General features: G+C 48.0%; 1 protein-coding gene across 5 annotated transcripts in view; it reads right to left on the bottom strand.

Moving 5' to 3' along the window:
- Nucleotides 1-14,946, bottom strand: part of LOC144113206 (oxysterol-binding protein-related protein 6-like) — an 87,783-nt gene that overhangs the window by 16,508 nt on the left and 56,329 nt on the right. For 2 of the 5 annotated variants that reach the window (XM_077646166.1, XM_077646167.1), the window contains 10 exons: nt 13,059-13,307; nt 11,530-11,713; nt 11,302-11,441; nt 11,118-11,234; nt 10,314-10,673; nt 3,814-3,888; nt 1,473-1,610; nt 780-843; nt 603-681; nt 399-540 (listed from right to left, as the gene is read on the bottom strand). In XM_077646166.1, coding sequence (XP_077502292.1) covers nt 399-540; nt 603-681; nt 780-843; nt 1,473-1,610; nt 3,814-3,888; nt 10,314-10,673; nt 11,118-11,234; nt 11,302-11,441; nt 11,530-11,713; nt 13,059-13,307 — 1,548 coding nt within the window. The remainder of the gene's footprint in view (nt 1-398; nt 541-602; nt 682-779; nt 844-1,472; nt 1,611-3,813; nt 3,889-10,313; nt 10,674-11,117; nt 11,235-11,301; nt 11,442-11,529; nt 11,714-13,058; nt 13,308-14,946) is intronic. The other 3 variants (XM_077646168.1, XM_077646169.1, XM_077646170.1) reach the window with 2 other exon arrangements.

Raw genomic sequence — 14,946 nt, 5'->3', positions numbered from 1 at the left:
AGTATTCGACTACAGAGGGCTTTGGAATGATTTCAACCATGTGGGATATTTTAATGTGCACTGAAATATCGGCTTGCAGGTAGTTTAGCATTTTTTTGCCCCATCAAAATGCAACTAACATGGCCAGGAACAAACTTGCAACCTTAGCCTCAGCAGCCGAATGTCACAGCCACTGAACCAACACGTATTGAAGTCACTGAGCCACCGGCAGGTATTTAGCAAACACTTCTGCAACTATAAGTCAGAGTAGTGGTAAGGGCTAGTTGGTTCATTTTTCTTTGAGGGAAAAGACAGAGCTTGTGTTGCCGTCTTTTCCATTGTTCTTGTCTGCAGCAGTGCTTTTTCCTCGAAGTATAACATGCTTCAAGAGTTGAAAGAAAAAAAGCAAGAAACTCTACCTTTACAAAAGTCAACTTGCATGTCACATCATGTGTCAGGTCTCGGATTGTCATTTCTCCGTACTGATCCACCCACCGCTGGCCACTAAAGATGTTGTGCACACATGTGGTCACCTTGTTCCATTGGTAGTGACTTCCAGAGCTGCAATTTAGAAGTGCAAACACTGAGCACACAGACCACAACACAGTATTACCACACCGTACCTCAACAACTCAAGGTGAACAGTGCCCACTGGGAGGATCTCCATGGACTTTCCCCAAAATTTGGTTTTTATCCTGACATCTGCGCAAAAAAAGAGACATTAGTACACATTTACAAAAAAAGCGCCGCAAGCAAACAATAGATCATGCTGAAATATATGGCCTATTAAAGGCATTTACCTTGCCAAAACTTGTAGTTCTTGGACTCCGCGTAGCAAGCAGAAACAGGTGGATGATGGTTCACCTAAAGGAAGCCATTAACACCGTCACGCTTAATGCACACTTTTTAAAAGGTCAATCTATAACAATTATGCACACCCCCAGGCCTTTATGCCATCCGAGTAACAACAAAATATGATAAAAACACACATAAAAGAATTCCCCACAATACTTTTCAAGCTCCTCCACTAAAGGCGCACTGAGAACAAATTGACCTGCATTAATAGATTACTTCATTCTAACGACAAAGGCACTACTTTCACTGAAAATGGAACTTAGAAAACCTAGAAAAGGCCAAGATATGAAATACAGGTGTCGCCATCAATGGCCGGTTTCCCCCAGTGAACTGTGGTGCGTTGAAGCAGTTTTTTAGACATGGATCCCGGAGGCTAGGAGGAGGAGGAGACAACTTTATTTTAGGCTGCACCATCATTCCCTTGAAAAAGGTATCATGGAGTCCTTTTTGGTGTAGACATCACGAGTTTGAATGAAGTGGCCCGGAAACTTTAAATGCAATTTTCTCAGCAATAAATGCTTTTGCTGCTGGACAAACATCAACGTAGCCAGAAAGACATACAATCTTTACTAAAAACAAAAACTGGATGATGTTCCCTTTATAAACAATGAAAAGGCCACAGGGGAAATATACATCACCTGCTCAGCAATGAACCGGAAACCTTTATCCTCTCGAATGCATTCATAAGTCTCTCCAAGCAATGGGTTGAAAGGTTTGTGCCCGGCTCGATGATAGGATGAACTGTAGCCAGAGACTGCAAAGGCAGCTATACAAACCTAGAACAGCCAATTTACACACCTATTTATTTGTCCGAAGCACAAGCATAAGCTTTGTATGTGCATACACTTTCACATGAAAAAGTCAGCATAAGAGTTCAGAACCCTGGTCCATGAAATGCATGCAGTATTATCAGTAAACGTGATAGGAGATTGAATATCACTAAACGAACCCAAAGACAAAAATGTAACCAGTACAATGCCTTTACAGCTGATCTGTTCTAACGTGCAATAATATTTTCAGAAATGAAAACAGCCTGCAATTGTTTACATAATACATTTCAATGTCTGCATTGCAAAGTCCCATTACAACAAGGAAGTCAGTAATGTCGACATTGCATAATGTCTCAAGAAAATGGACCATTTATATGTTCACAAAATACTTTTTTTTTTTGCTGACTGGCCTGCAGCGGAACACAATACCACAATGACACCAGGTCCCCGGCGTACCGCGACCCACGAGGCCTGGTCTTGTGGACTCATCGCGTCAAGGCTCTTAAGGATAACCCTTTCCCATTTATACCTGGTCATGTAAGCAGAGCTGTGCCCATTTTTAGTTCACCCATTCACATGGATCTACTTCAAGGAAGAAGTGCACCAAATCCAAATACAGATGTAGTTAGTATGATGAACACTGATGATTATTGGCTTGTCAGGCTTGCAGCCACAGTTCACCGAAATAGCGAAATCCAAGTATCAGCTGTAGTATTCGCACTACTGCACCATTTCTAGGCATAGTAAAAGCTCATTAATTCAAACTTCAAAGGACCGGAAAAAATGTTTGAATTATCCAAAGGTTTGAATTATGAAATGGCCTCAAAAAATGTTTGCATCACGGTAAATTTATTTAGTGAAAGACTGGGCAATGGTTGTCTCATTCGTAGACTTTTTACGTTTCCATCAATGCTGAGCATTCTGTGCCATGATTTTAACATACTTCCCTGAAAAGTTGAATACACGTGTTAAAAAATAGCAAAAAGAGTCACTTATATAAGGACTGTAACTATTTAGTATTACTGTATTTGTTTCTATTTAAACCATTTTATTATTTATTTTCTGGCCTCAGTCACCCTGACGAATCTGCAATACAGCCTTGGCCAAAAAAATGTTGAGATCCCTGCTCTAGAACTTTGCAACAAATTTTCTGCTTAGTATTTCCAGCAGTTCAATGATTACTGTCTACTATAATCATTATGAGCTAAAAATTACGACTGCTTGCTGAATGCAACTATAAACAATGCTGTTAAGTTTTATTCCTGCCCTCAACCTCTACCAGTGTTTTCCAAAGCGTCCATTTGCAAACTTCACATAGAATGTGGCCTGCTTAAGAGAACAAGCACAAATTGGCACTGTGCCCTGTCCTGACATTAACAACAAGCTTCGATTCTTAAAAAGCATAGCAGTCTCGACACAAAGGTCAACGTGACTTAGGTTCAAACTCTGAAACCTTCCTCACCTCGGTAAGGAAGCCTTCATTGTGGTCTGAAAGTCTGAAAGCTTCCTAACTGCGGGTCCCTCAGTGACGGCTTCCTTGGTGCTTCCTCAGCGTAAGGCAGCTCGAAGCTACCTTCATGCATCCTTTCATTGCTCCTGGCCCTGAACGAGCGCTTCACCTTACTGTTACCCCACATGATGCTCGCTTGTGCATGTGTCCTGTCGCCTGTTGCTGGCAGGCAACGAGATGCAAGCCCAATGTGAGCGCAATCAGAAGAAAATGGCAATGTGGGCTGACATCAGCGTGCCAGTGTTGATAGACCACATCAAGTTTTGTGCTCGTCTGTGGTGATTCTTCACACCGAGTAAACAATATGAAAGAAAGCGTCCATGCATCTGTATGTTAGCATTTCGAATTAAAAATTGTGCGATGAACTTACTACTTTATTTTCGTGATTAAAGGCGTTCGCATAAAAGTTACGATGGGATGCCCATACGTGCAGCACCTGTTCCTGACGTTATAAAAACACTTCTTTCATGGGGATAGGATGGAGACCTTTCAGGATACGCTTGCTTCCTCCATCAATATTATGTGGTAAGAAGCCGTGAAAGCTTCCTCATGTAAGGTTAGGAGGCAGTCGAAGGAAAGAGTTTGGGCCAAAGTTAGGTGCAAAGGCAACGTTAAATGACAGCTCTTTGACAGCAATATTATTCCAAGCTCCAAATTTCCTCCTGTGGAATGTTGCACACTAAAAATAATTAAACTCACCATTCTGTCAAAATGGTCTTCTGTTGCAGCTGCTTTATCTAACAAGTCACTGTACTCCAGCTCCTCACACAGCCTCTGTAAAAGCAAACATTTTTAACATAATGCAACCTCGAGCTACTCAGTACTGAAACAATTAAAACAATGAGTCAGCCCACCACACCCAACAATCTAGCAAGAATGTCAATCCAAACTGCTTACAAAGACAATAGTCTGCCTTTCACAGCTTAACAGGTATAGCATATTGCCGCGAATATTTGCAGTGTTTATTCGTTTTTCAAATCTGCCGCGACACCACCTTATCACTTTGTTTGCGACGCAAGACGCGACTAGATTTATCTCGATTGATCGCAGCCAGGCAAAGCTGATTCTACGTTGTTCCGGAATGTTCTAGTAACTTTGCGCCCTTTATCTCGAATGTTCGCTATCAGCTTTAAATTGAGCACGGCCGACAGCGGCGGGCATTCTGTTCGACGACCGCCGAGCACGCTTGTCGCTTCGCCGCCGCCGAGTGATTCAGTCCATTTTGGGTGCAAGTCAGCCCAATAAACAGTTCTTTTAGAAGATCCTTTCGTCCGTATTCATCGCTGCTTCGACTGCCGTCACCACTACGTGACATCTGGTGGAGGTGCGGGGTAGCCTTCCATGTTCCGGACGCCCCCTTCAAGTCGTGAAGCCAGCCCTGAGCGCTTCGCACCCGAGGACGAGCCAGCAGCTCAGCGAGCCAGCCGACGTCTCCAGGGAGAGGAGCCTGAGTTCGGGAAACTGCCGGACCGCACAAGACAGCGAAAAGACGCGGCTACGAGTACCGCAATCTCGCCGAAGATGTCGACACCGATTATACTGCAGCAGCCGCGGGTGCCGCCAACTTTCAATGGATCTCTAGGCGAAGACCCTGAAGAATGGTTGGATCAATTTGAGCGCGTGGCGTCATTCAACAAGTGGGATGATGCGGCAAAGATTGGACACGTTTTTTTCTCATTGGATGGCTCCGCACGCACGTGGTACGAAAATTACGAGTCGTCCCTTACGACATGGGAGCTATTCAAGAGAGAACTATTGAAGGTATTTACCAGTGTCGTGAGGAAAGAAAGAGCCGAACGACTCCTCGAGTCCAGGATCCAGCTTCCGAATGAGCCCGTCCGCAGCTACGTCGAGGAGATGAAGCGCCTATTTCGCCGCGCCGATCCCGGGATGACCGAGGAAAAGAAAGTTCAGTTCTTAATGCGCGGCGTAAAAGAACAACTCTTTGGCAGCCTCGTCCGTCAGCCGCCAAAAACGGTCGAGGAATTCATGCAGGAAGCCTGCACGATTGAGAAGACCCTCGACGTCCGAGCTCGGCAGTACAACCGCCCTTCCTCTGCCTATGCAATCCGTTCGGACACGCCGGCCACCACCAGCGACAGCTTGCGGGACGTTATCCGCGAAATCGTCCGAGAGGAGCTACGCCGATTACTGCCATCCTCCCCACAGCCACAAGCATCGACTCTGATGGACGTGGTACGGGAAGAAGTGCAACAGGCACTTGGCACCCCGACGGCCACAGAACCCCAGGCCATGACCTACGCCGCTGCAGTAAGGACTGCTCAGCCCCAACGACAACCCCCACGTCCTCCCCGAAATGAGCCACTTGGTCCACAACGCCGCCTCCCAGCCCCCGCCCGCCCTGCCTATGACCGACCCTCAAGCCCCAGGAAATGCGACGCCTGGAGGACTTCCGACAACCGGCCGTTGTGCTTCCATTGCGGTGAGGCCGGCCATATTCTTCATCACTGCCCGTACCGACGTATCGGTCTTCGAGGATTTGCCGTTAACGCCCCACGACCACGCTTCGGACAACGTCCGCACGAAATCGACGAGTACCTGCGTCGAGAAGAGTACACGCCGAACCGCTTTTCGCGCTCACCATCGCCGTCAACCTCGCGCTTTGCGTCGCCACGCCGCAGCTACGCAGCCGCGGTACGAGGAAGGTCGCCCAGCCCCCGTAGGGGAAACTAAAGGCAGCAACCTCTGGAGGTGAGGTTGCTCACGAGCTAAACGCCGAAGATCCTCCACCGACCACGCCCCATGAAGACGCTGCACCCGCGACGCCGCATGAAGAACCGACACTCGCTGCACCGACGCCGCACACAATGAGAACCTCGACCACGACGCAAGCTACCTTGAAATCGACGCCGCCACCCAGAGGAGCTTCGACCACACGCCCAACCCGTGACTCGCATACGCGACGAAGCCGTGACCCGACGCCGAGAGCGACATGCAATGCAAGAGCCAGGACCTCCGACCTAGAAGTGACTATCGACGGCCGGAAAGTTACCGCTCTAGTCGACACAGGAGCCGATTACTCGGTGATGAATGGAACATTCGCTGCGCAGCTCAGAAAAGTCACAACGGCTTGGGACGGCCCACAAATTCGCACCGCTGGGGGCCACCTCATTACGCCATCAGGACAATGCACAGCGCGAGTGACTGTCAACGGACATACCTATCCTGCGACCTTTGTTGTGCTACCGCAATGCTCCCGCGAAGTGATCTTGGGTATGGATTTCCTTAATGAGCATCAGGCGATCATCGACCTGCGATCCAAGCTGATCACGCTTTCGACGGACGAAGCCATCGCTTCGATGAAAACTCGGGAAAATCACGTTGCCCTAAGTGTCCTGGAAGAAGAAGTGAGCGTCCCACCCCGTTCAAGCGTTATCGTGACCGTAGGCGCCACGAAAGCCATAAACACTGAAGCCATCATCGAGGGGAACATGCAGTTGCTACTAGACCGAGGAATCAGCATCGCAAGAGGCATCGCACATTTCCGCAATGGCCAGGCCGAAGTACTGCTGACTAACTTCAGCGAAGAATACCGGCATATTAACAGAGGAACGACGATTGCTTTCTACGACGAAATATCTGACGTACGAGATTCCTTCGCCCTCTCCGACCCCTCCGCAGAAGATCCGCCTGACCAAGAGAACTCGCCCACTTTCGACATCAACCCAGCCCTGCACCGGAACAGACAAGACCAGATCCGCAATCTGCTTCAAAACTACAGTGAGTGCTTTTCGACATCGCCGAAGGTGCGACAGACGCCAATTGCCAAGCATCGCATTATAACGGATCAACACGTCCGACCTCTCCGTCAAAGCCCCTACCGTGTGTCTCCGCGAGAACGACAAGCCATCCGGGACCAAGTCGAAGAAATGCTTCGCGACGACATCATCCAGCCTTCAAACAGCCCATGGGCGGCACCGGTTGTTCTAGTGAGAAAGAAAGACGGCGCACTTCGATTCTGCGTGGATTACCGCCGCTTGAACAACATAACAAAGAAGGACGTCTACCCCCTCCCCCGCATCGACGACACACTGGACCGCCTCTGCAACGCCAAATATTTCTCATCGATGGACCTCAAGAGCGGCTACTGGCAAATTGAGGTCGACGAAAGAGATCGCGAGAAGACAGCATTCATAACTCCGGATGGGCTGTTTGAGTTCAAGGTGATGCCATTTGGTCTCTGTTCCGCACCAGCGACGTTTCAGCGAGTAATGGATACAGTGCTGGCAGGCCTGAAGTGGCAGATTTGTCTGGTATATTTAGATGACGTCGTTGTCTTCGCCTCGAACTTTGAAGAGCACCTCAAAAGACTTCGAACAGTACTAGACGCAATCAAGTCGTCTGGCCTAACCTTGAAAGCAGAGAAATGCCACTTTGCCTACGAAGAGCTGCTGTTTCTGGGCCACATAGTTAGCATGGAAGGAGTACGCCCAGACCCGCAGAAAACAGCCGCTATTGAACAGTTTCAACCGCCGGCCGATAAGAAAGCAGTGCGCAGATTTCTCGGACTATGCGCATATTACCGACGTTTTGTGAAAAACTTTTCGCGCATCGCCGAGCCCCTGACCCAACTGACGAAGGCAGACGTGCCCTTTAAATGGGAAACGCCGCAAGCAGAAGCCTTCAAGGAACTTCAGCGTCGTTTACAGTCCCCACCGATCCTTGCGCATTTTGATGAAAACGCCGATACTGAAGTTCATACCGACGCAAGCAGCGTGGGACTAGGCGCCGTTCTCGTTCAAAAAAGTGACGGGCTGGAGAAGGTCATCGCATACGCTAGCCGTTCCCTTTCCAAGGCCGAGGCTAACTATTCGACCACTGAGAAGGAGTGCCTTGCCATCATCTGGGCTACATCGAAATTCCGCCCCTACCTCTACGGACGGCCGTTCAAGGTGGTCAGCGACCACCACGCGCTCTGCTGGCTTGCCAATTTGAAGGATCCCTCTGGCCGACTCGCTCGATGGAGTCTGCGTCTCCAGGAGTTTGACGTCACCGTCGTTTACAAGTCCGGACGCAAGCACACTGACGCCGATTGCCTCTCACGAGCCCCTGTAGATGCACCGCCGCTGGACGACGATGAGGACGCCTTCCTAGGACCCATCAGCGCAAGCTCTTTTGCTCAGCAGCAACGCTCGGACCCCAACCTAAAAGGCCTCATCGAGTACCTGGAAGGCAAGGTTTCTTCACCCCCCGCTTCATTCAAGCGAGGACTGTCTTCTTTCTGTGTGAAGAATGAGGTCCTTTTGAAGAAGAACTTTACAGCGAACAAAACAGCCTACCTCCTTGTTGTACCTACTTGTCTCCGCGAAGAAGTTCTACAGGCTTCACACGACGAGCCGACAGCTGGACATCTCGGGTTTACTCGCACCCTCCGCCGCATTCAAGACAAGTATTACTGGCCCCGACTGTCTGCCGATGTCGCACACTATGTGAAAACATGCCGAGATTGTCAGCGACGAAAGACTCCTCCCACACGACCAGCAGGATTTCTGAACCCCATTGAACCTCCCTCAAGACCCTTTCAGCAGATTGGCATGGACTTGCTTGGCCCTTTTCCAACGTCAACATCTGGAAATAAGTGGATCATCATAGCGACCGACTACCTGACCCGCTACGCCGAGGCGAAAGCCCTACCGAACGGAACAGCAGCAGAAGTGGCCAAATTTTTCGTGGAGTGCATTCTTCTTCGACACGGCGCCCCCGATGTGCTCATCACGGACAGAGGAACAGCATTTACGGCGGAACTCACGCAAGCCATCCTGCGCTACAGCCAAACCAGCCACCGGAGGACAACTGCATACCATCCGCAGACCAACGGACTGACCGAGCGCCTGAACAAAACCATTGCCGATATGCTCGCTATGTATGTCGATGCCGAACATAAAACCTGGGATGTCATCCTGCCTTACGTCGTCTTCGCCTACAACACCGCAGTGCAGGAGACCACCCAGATGACGCCTTTTCGGCTCGTCCATGGCAGGGATGCCACGACCACGCTAGACGCCATGCTGCCCAACGTTACAGAAGAAGAGAACGTCGACGTTGCCGCCTACCTTCAACGCGCAGAAGAAGCTCGAAGGCTTGCCCGATTACGGATCAAAGATCAGCAGCGGTCCGACGCCAGACGCTACAACCTACGAAGACGCAACGCGGAATACAAGCCAGGAGACCAAGTCTGGGTGTGGACGCCCATTCGCCGCCGTGGATTGAGTGAAAAGCTTTTGCGCCGCTATTTCGGCCCGTACAAGGTTCTTCGTCGGCTGGGTGAACTGGATTATGAAGTCATCCCTGACGCAATAACTGCATCCCAGCGACGCCGCGTACGACCAGAAGTTGTCCATGTAGTCCGTCTGAAGCCGTATTATGCTCGCTAAAGGCCGCTGCATTTCCATGCTCTATTTTCGCAAGATCCGTTTTTTTCCCTTACTAGTTGCATTATTTGTTTTAATGCATCGGGTCGATGCTTCTTTGAGAGGGGAGTAATGCCGCGAATATTTGCAGTGTTTATTCGTTTTTCAAATCTGCCGCGACACCACCTTATCACTTTGTTTGCGACGCAAGACGCGACTAGATTTATCTCGATTGATCGCAGCCAGGCAAAGCTGATTCTACGTTGTTCCGGAATGTTCTAGTAACTTTGCGCCCTTTATCTCGAATGTTCGCTATCAGCTTTAAATTGAGCACGGCCGACAGCGGCGGGCATTCTGTTCGACGACCGCCGAGCACGCTTGTCGCTTCGCCGCCGCCGAGTGATTCAGTCCATTTTGGGTGCAAGTCAGCCCAATAAACAGTTCTTTTAGAAGATCCTTTCGTCCGTATTCATCGCTGCTTCGACTGCCGTCACCACTACGTGACAATATACAACCTTGAAGTCATAGCGCAACATAGTAGGGCTCAAAGCAAAAGCCCATCTTACATTTCTTCGAATGTAGACAATGGTGATGATGAAATGAGCCGCTTTAATGATGCAATTAGGGCACCATACCAAGAAGTGCTTAACCATCTTCAAGTAATAACCGTGCACACTATTGGCAACATAATTGTTGTGTAAGGTGACTGCAATGTACCAATGCAAATAAAAAAAGGTTGCCTTACAACTTAACACGCCTCGAGCACACGCAACTCAAACAACACCCGTACACAATAGCACAAATAAACCTGTCTCTTGCAAGCCTCACCTGAAGCATGTTCAAGGGCTCGTTGATGGTCACTGGCATGCTCACTTTGGACAAATCCTTGCCAATGTTTTTACACAACAGGTTCCACAGGCTGGTGTCGCCAGCGTCAGGTTTGGGTGCTGGCAGCTTCGACCGCCGTCCCTGAGTCAGCGGCAGGTGGTCTCGCAGGTTGCCCTCGGCCCCAGGCGCATACTCAGTGCCATCGTCTGACACCTCACTGCAAAAGCTGCCCTCTTCTTCTTCTTCCTCTGAGGAGGAGCTGCTCAGTGACAGCTTCTCAGCTGCATCAAAGAACTCCGACGTCGACAGTGCAGACGAGCTCTCATGTGACACCGACTGCTGCACAGGTTGATGCACAAGCTGAGGTGAGACATGGGCAAGGCTGGTTAATGACAATGCTACCAACACTGCTGCTTAACGGTCTAGCTGGACATCCACATCGAAGCACATAACTGGTAAATAATAAAGGCGTTTTCCCAAACTTTCTTCCCAAACTCTAATATTATATCTTTGTTAACCTTAAATATACCCTTTCATATGCAAAAAAAAGTACTGCGGGTTTTAATGACAGGTTTCAACCAGCAGGACATTATCGTGACAAATTCACCGCTTTTCTTCTAGAGCTTCACAGTTATCCAACCGTTTGCATCTCTTATTACAATTCAAATTACTAAGAGAACAAAGAAAATGCGATAGAAAATTACAACCCCACTGACTGGAAATGTATAAAAATTAGACGAGCAAGAAGAAAATGGTCAATGGTGATGAATATTGTGCTATTTGCCTACTGGAGAAAATTCTCACCGTTGGCTCGTCAAAACTTTCTGCAGCAGAGCCGTCAGGTGCCGGAAAAGCGGATGGATCAGTCTCTTCATGAACTTTTTTGAGGCACGCCCGTAGGTCATAATTCTGTTGCACAGCCTAGGACAACACGCCATATGCAAGTCATCTGGATACATACAGAGAATAGTGCAAAAACTGTGCCCACCTGAGTCAGCGCATTCTTGAGGTTTGCAATCAAAGCAGCATTGCTGCCGCAGCTGGCAGTGGTCTCTGACTCCAAATGCTGCTTGAGGCGCTCCCGCTCAGTCTGCAGACTACGTAGCATGGTTCGCAGGCCCGAGTGGACTACACAGGATGCAAGGCAAGCAAAAATTACGCACAACTTGTCATACTGAACGCAGCAGCAGTATCCGCTTGAAGGTCTTTGACACACCTTCTTTGGCCAGGGAAAGGAACTGTTCCATGTGTTTGAAGACAGCTGTTGTGTCATACGAGCAGTATGCAGCCAGGGAAGTGGTGTCCGGCACAGGGCCAACGAGCGTCCCATCCGATGCCAGTGACGGATGTGAACAACTCAAGTAGCCCATATCTCGTATCGAAAGCATTGCAGAACCATCCTGGTACAAGATAAAATGCAATTAGCGCTTCATCTGCTTGACATTTTTGCAGAAGTCTCACAGTGCCACTCATTCACCAAAAGCTGCACATCATTTACAACAAAATTTTCTCCTTTTTTAGTTGCAAGTCTGCAGAGCGGTTTCAACTGGTTAATTATCAGCTTCCGCAGTGCTTAAATTTTGAACGAAACAAGTGATGCAGGAGTAGAGAGGTAATGCAAACTGCATGATAATATAGTTTCTACTTAATATATGCAGCATCAAGTTAAATTTTTACTCTAGTGAACATGTGCTGCACAAGAGTCCTCTATTAATTTTTATTTATTTATTTATGAAATAATGCAAGCCTGAGCCCAAGTAGGAAGGGAGTACATGACAAGTAAAAAAAGTGTATAGCATACAGAATTCAAAATAGCCAGAAAATGTTGAACAAAAACAATGGAAACAACGGTGAAAAAGCACACTTATATGTACACACTTAGAATATATAAAGTGGACAGCTCGATGTTGAATTGTTTTTAAGTTGTCAATGTTACTTTTAGTGAAGGGGTCTCAGATGATGTAAGCATATCCTAGTTTCAAAAATCATTTCTGGTGACATCTGAAGCTAGGCCACTTCTGCTAGAAAAGTGCAAAAACAGGAAAAGAAATGTTTTTACATAGCTGTGCTCAAACATACATACCTGTGGAAAAAAAAAAAGGTTAGAAAAACAAGGAATGCATATGCAACAGCACAGTGCACAACTTACTGCACATGTTGTGTGTATTCCTTGTTTGTACTTGTCTTTCTCGCGAAGTACTAGTTACATTCAGGACTAAAACAATTGGCCCAGACCAAAGTGTTAACTGTGTTAGCAAAAAAGTGCAGCTAGTCCTCACACAGTTTTACAGAAAACCTACAATATAATGAGGCTGTTCCATTTAAGCTACCACCCCTGAAATCAAACCTCTTGAGAGACTTCTGCAGTGATAAATGAAAAAAAAAAAAAAAGTTCAGCAGAGCTAGAATGAAAACACTGGAGAAAAGAAAAGCTGTATGCTGCCACCACATGTGGCCAGCTCATTCATGGCATGCAAAGTCACAACTCAAATTCCTGAAGCATGGCATGGCTGATGCTGCACATTAAAATGTGCAAAACACAAATTTGTTCCTTGTCTAAAACAACAGCTTTCCATGTAAACTAGCAGGGAGATAATTGTGATGGGGCTCAGCCTTCAACCGCACTAAAGAAGTCAAATGCTCACAAATTCAGTTTACAGTTCCTTTAGCACCTTTGCACAGCAGTACTGCGACAGCATAATGTCAAATATTGGGCCCTGATGACATATTTACAATGCTTCTCACCGATTTGTCAGAACGATTAGCCTCTGTGAGGTTGTCCATGCTGGCAAAGATGTCATTAGTGCCAGCAGCATCCTGTGACACTGTGATCTCCACATTCAGCGGTGGCTTTCCGCTGCTGCTACTTCCACTGCTGCCCCCTTTGTTCGCCACACTTGGGTCAGAGTCCTTTTTGCCTCTCCGAATGCGCTTCAGGTGGAACCTCTTGCGGTCCTTTTTCTGGCCTCCGACCACATGCTCCATCTCTGGGATCTGCAAGCAGTATACAGACACACAGCATAATAGTCTCTCTCTCTCTCTAATATTCTGTGCACCCTCTCCCACCCAAGTATTATGTGTAGGGGAGTGCGAATATTCGAAATTTTTGAATATAATTCGAATATTATATTTTTAGTATTCGCATTCGATTCGAAAACCAAGTATTCGTGTTGCTTCGAATATTTGATCCAACGCAAATATTCGTATTTAGCCGAATATTCTATTGCCAGTACCGGCGTTCGTTTCAGTCTGCAAGTCCTATCGACATAGACATAGCAACATGGCGGCGCTCAGAGCCATGCGTAACGTTGGGCCATGCCGTAGCTGACTGTGCTGATGAGCTTCTTTGTGGTTATACCTGCGACTGCACGTTACACTCTGATTCGTGCCATGGCGAACCAAGGTTGTGGGAACCGAAAAGGAAAGAGCATCGTATGGAAATACTTTGTGAAGACATCGCCATCAACGGCGGAGTGCACCCCGTGCAGCAAAGTGCTTCAAACGCCTACAGGTACGACAACGCCGCTTGTAAACCATTTGAAACTGCATGCGGCCGAGATGAAAGAGTATCGAAAGATGGCTGCAGGTGTGCCGGAGAAAGATCAGCCGACCATGGCCGACTTTGTGCGCTCGACAGAGCCGCTTTCAGAGAAGAGGACGCAAGCACTAAATAGCAAGGTCGCTGCCATGGTGGCGCTTAATTTGCAGCCCTACAGCGTCATTGAAGACCACGGATTTAGAGAGCTTTTGGCAGGTGCTGTTCCAAACTATAGCCTACCGTCGCGCTCTACACTTTCGCGGGTGCTTGTTCCGTGCATGTATGACGATACGCGGAAGAAGGTGAAAATGGAGCTCAGCAACGCTTTTGAAGGCGGAACTGCAGCTGTTGCCTTTACCAGTGACATGTGGACATCGCGAGCGAACAAAAGCTACATGAGCTTCACTTGCCATCTCTCAACTCCGAATTTTTCAAATACAGCGGTGCACGCTTAACAAGCGTCATATGGCTGACAGTCACCGGGCTGAAGACATCGCAGCTATGCTGGACGAGATGTGCAGCGAGTGGGGGATACCAGACAACTGTGAAAAGTACATTGTGACAGATAATGGGCGCAACATCCGTGCCGCTATCAGGAGGCTCTCGTGGACTGAGCGATCTTGTTTTGCCCACATCCTGCAGCTAGCCCTTAACGATGCAAGATCTTGTACGCCGCCCAATGATCGCCTGTGCAAGAAGGCCAGACAAATTGTTAGTCACTATAAGCACAGTTCATCAGCATAAAAAAGGCTAGAGGAAGCAGGCAAAGATCCTCTCCGTCTGGTGCAAGATGTAGAAACCAGATGGAGCAGCCAGTACCTAATGCTGTCTCGTCTCTTGGAACTAAAGGAGGCAGTCACTGTGGACCTTGCCACTTCAGACAACAGCAGTGATGGGCTCAGTTCACAGGAATGGAAAGAGGACTCTGAATATGTAGAAACGCTCAAGCCCTTCTTTGAAGCCACTGTTATCGCCAGTACAGAAACATATCCATCACTTCTAGCTCAAATACCACTCATTTTTGGAATGCTGCATTATCTTGCCAAATTTACTGGTACTATTGGATTTCATACAGCCCTGGCATGCTCGGTAAAA

This window comes from Amblyomma americanum, chromosome 1 (assembly GCF_052857255.1).
Source record: "Amblyomma americanum isolate KBUSLIRL-KWMA chromosome 1, ASM5285725v1, whole genome shotgun sequence".
Classification (NCBI taxonomy): domain Eukaryota; kingdom Metazoa; phylum Arthropoda; class Arachnida; order Ixodida; family Ixodidae; genus Amblyomma; species Amblyomma americanum.
The sequence above is the reverse complement of the archived record's forward strand: the minus strand, read 5'-3'. Positions and strand labels throughout refer to the sequence as shown.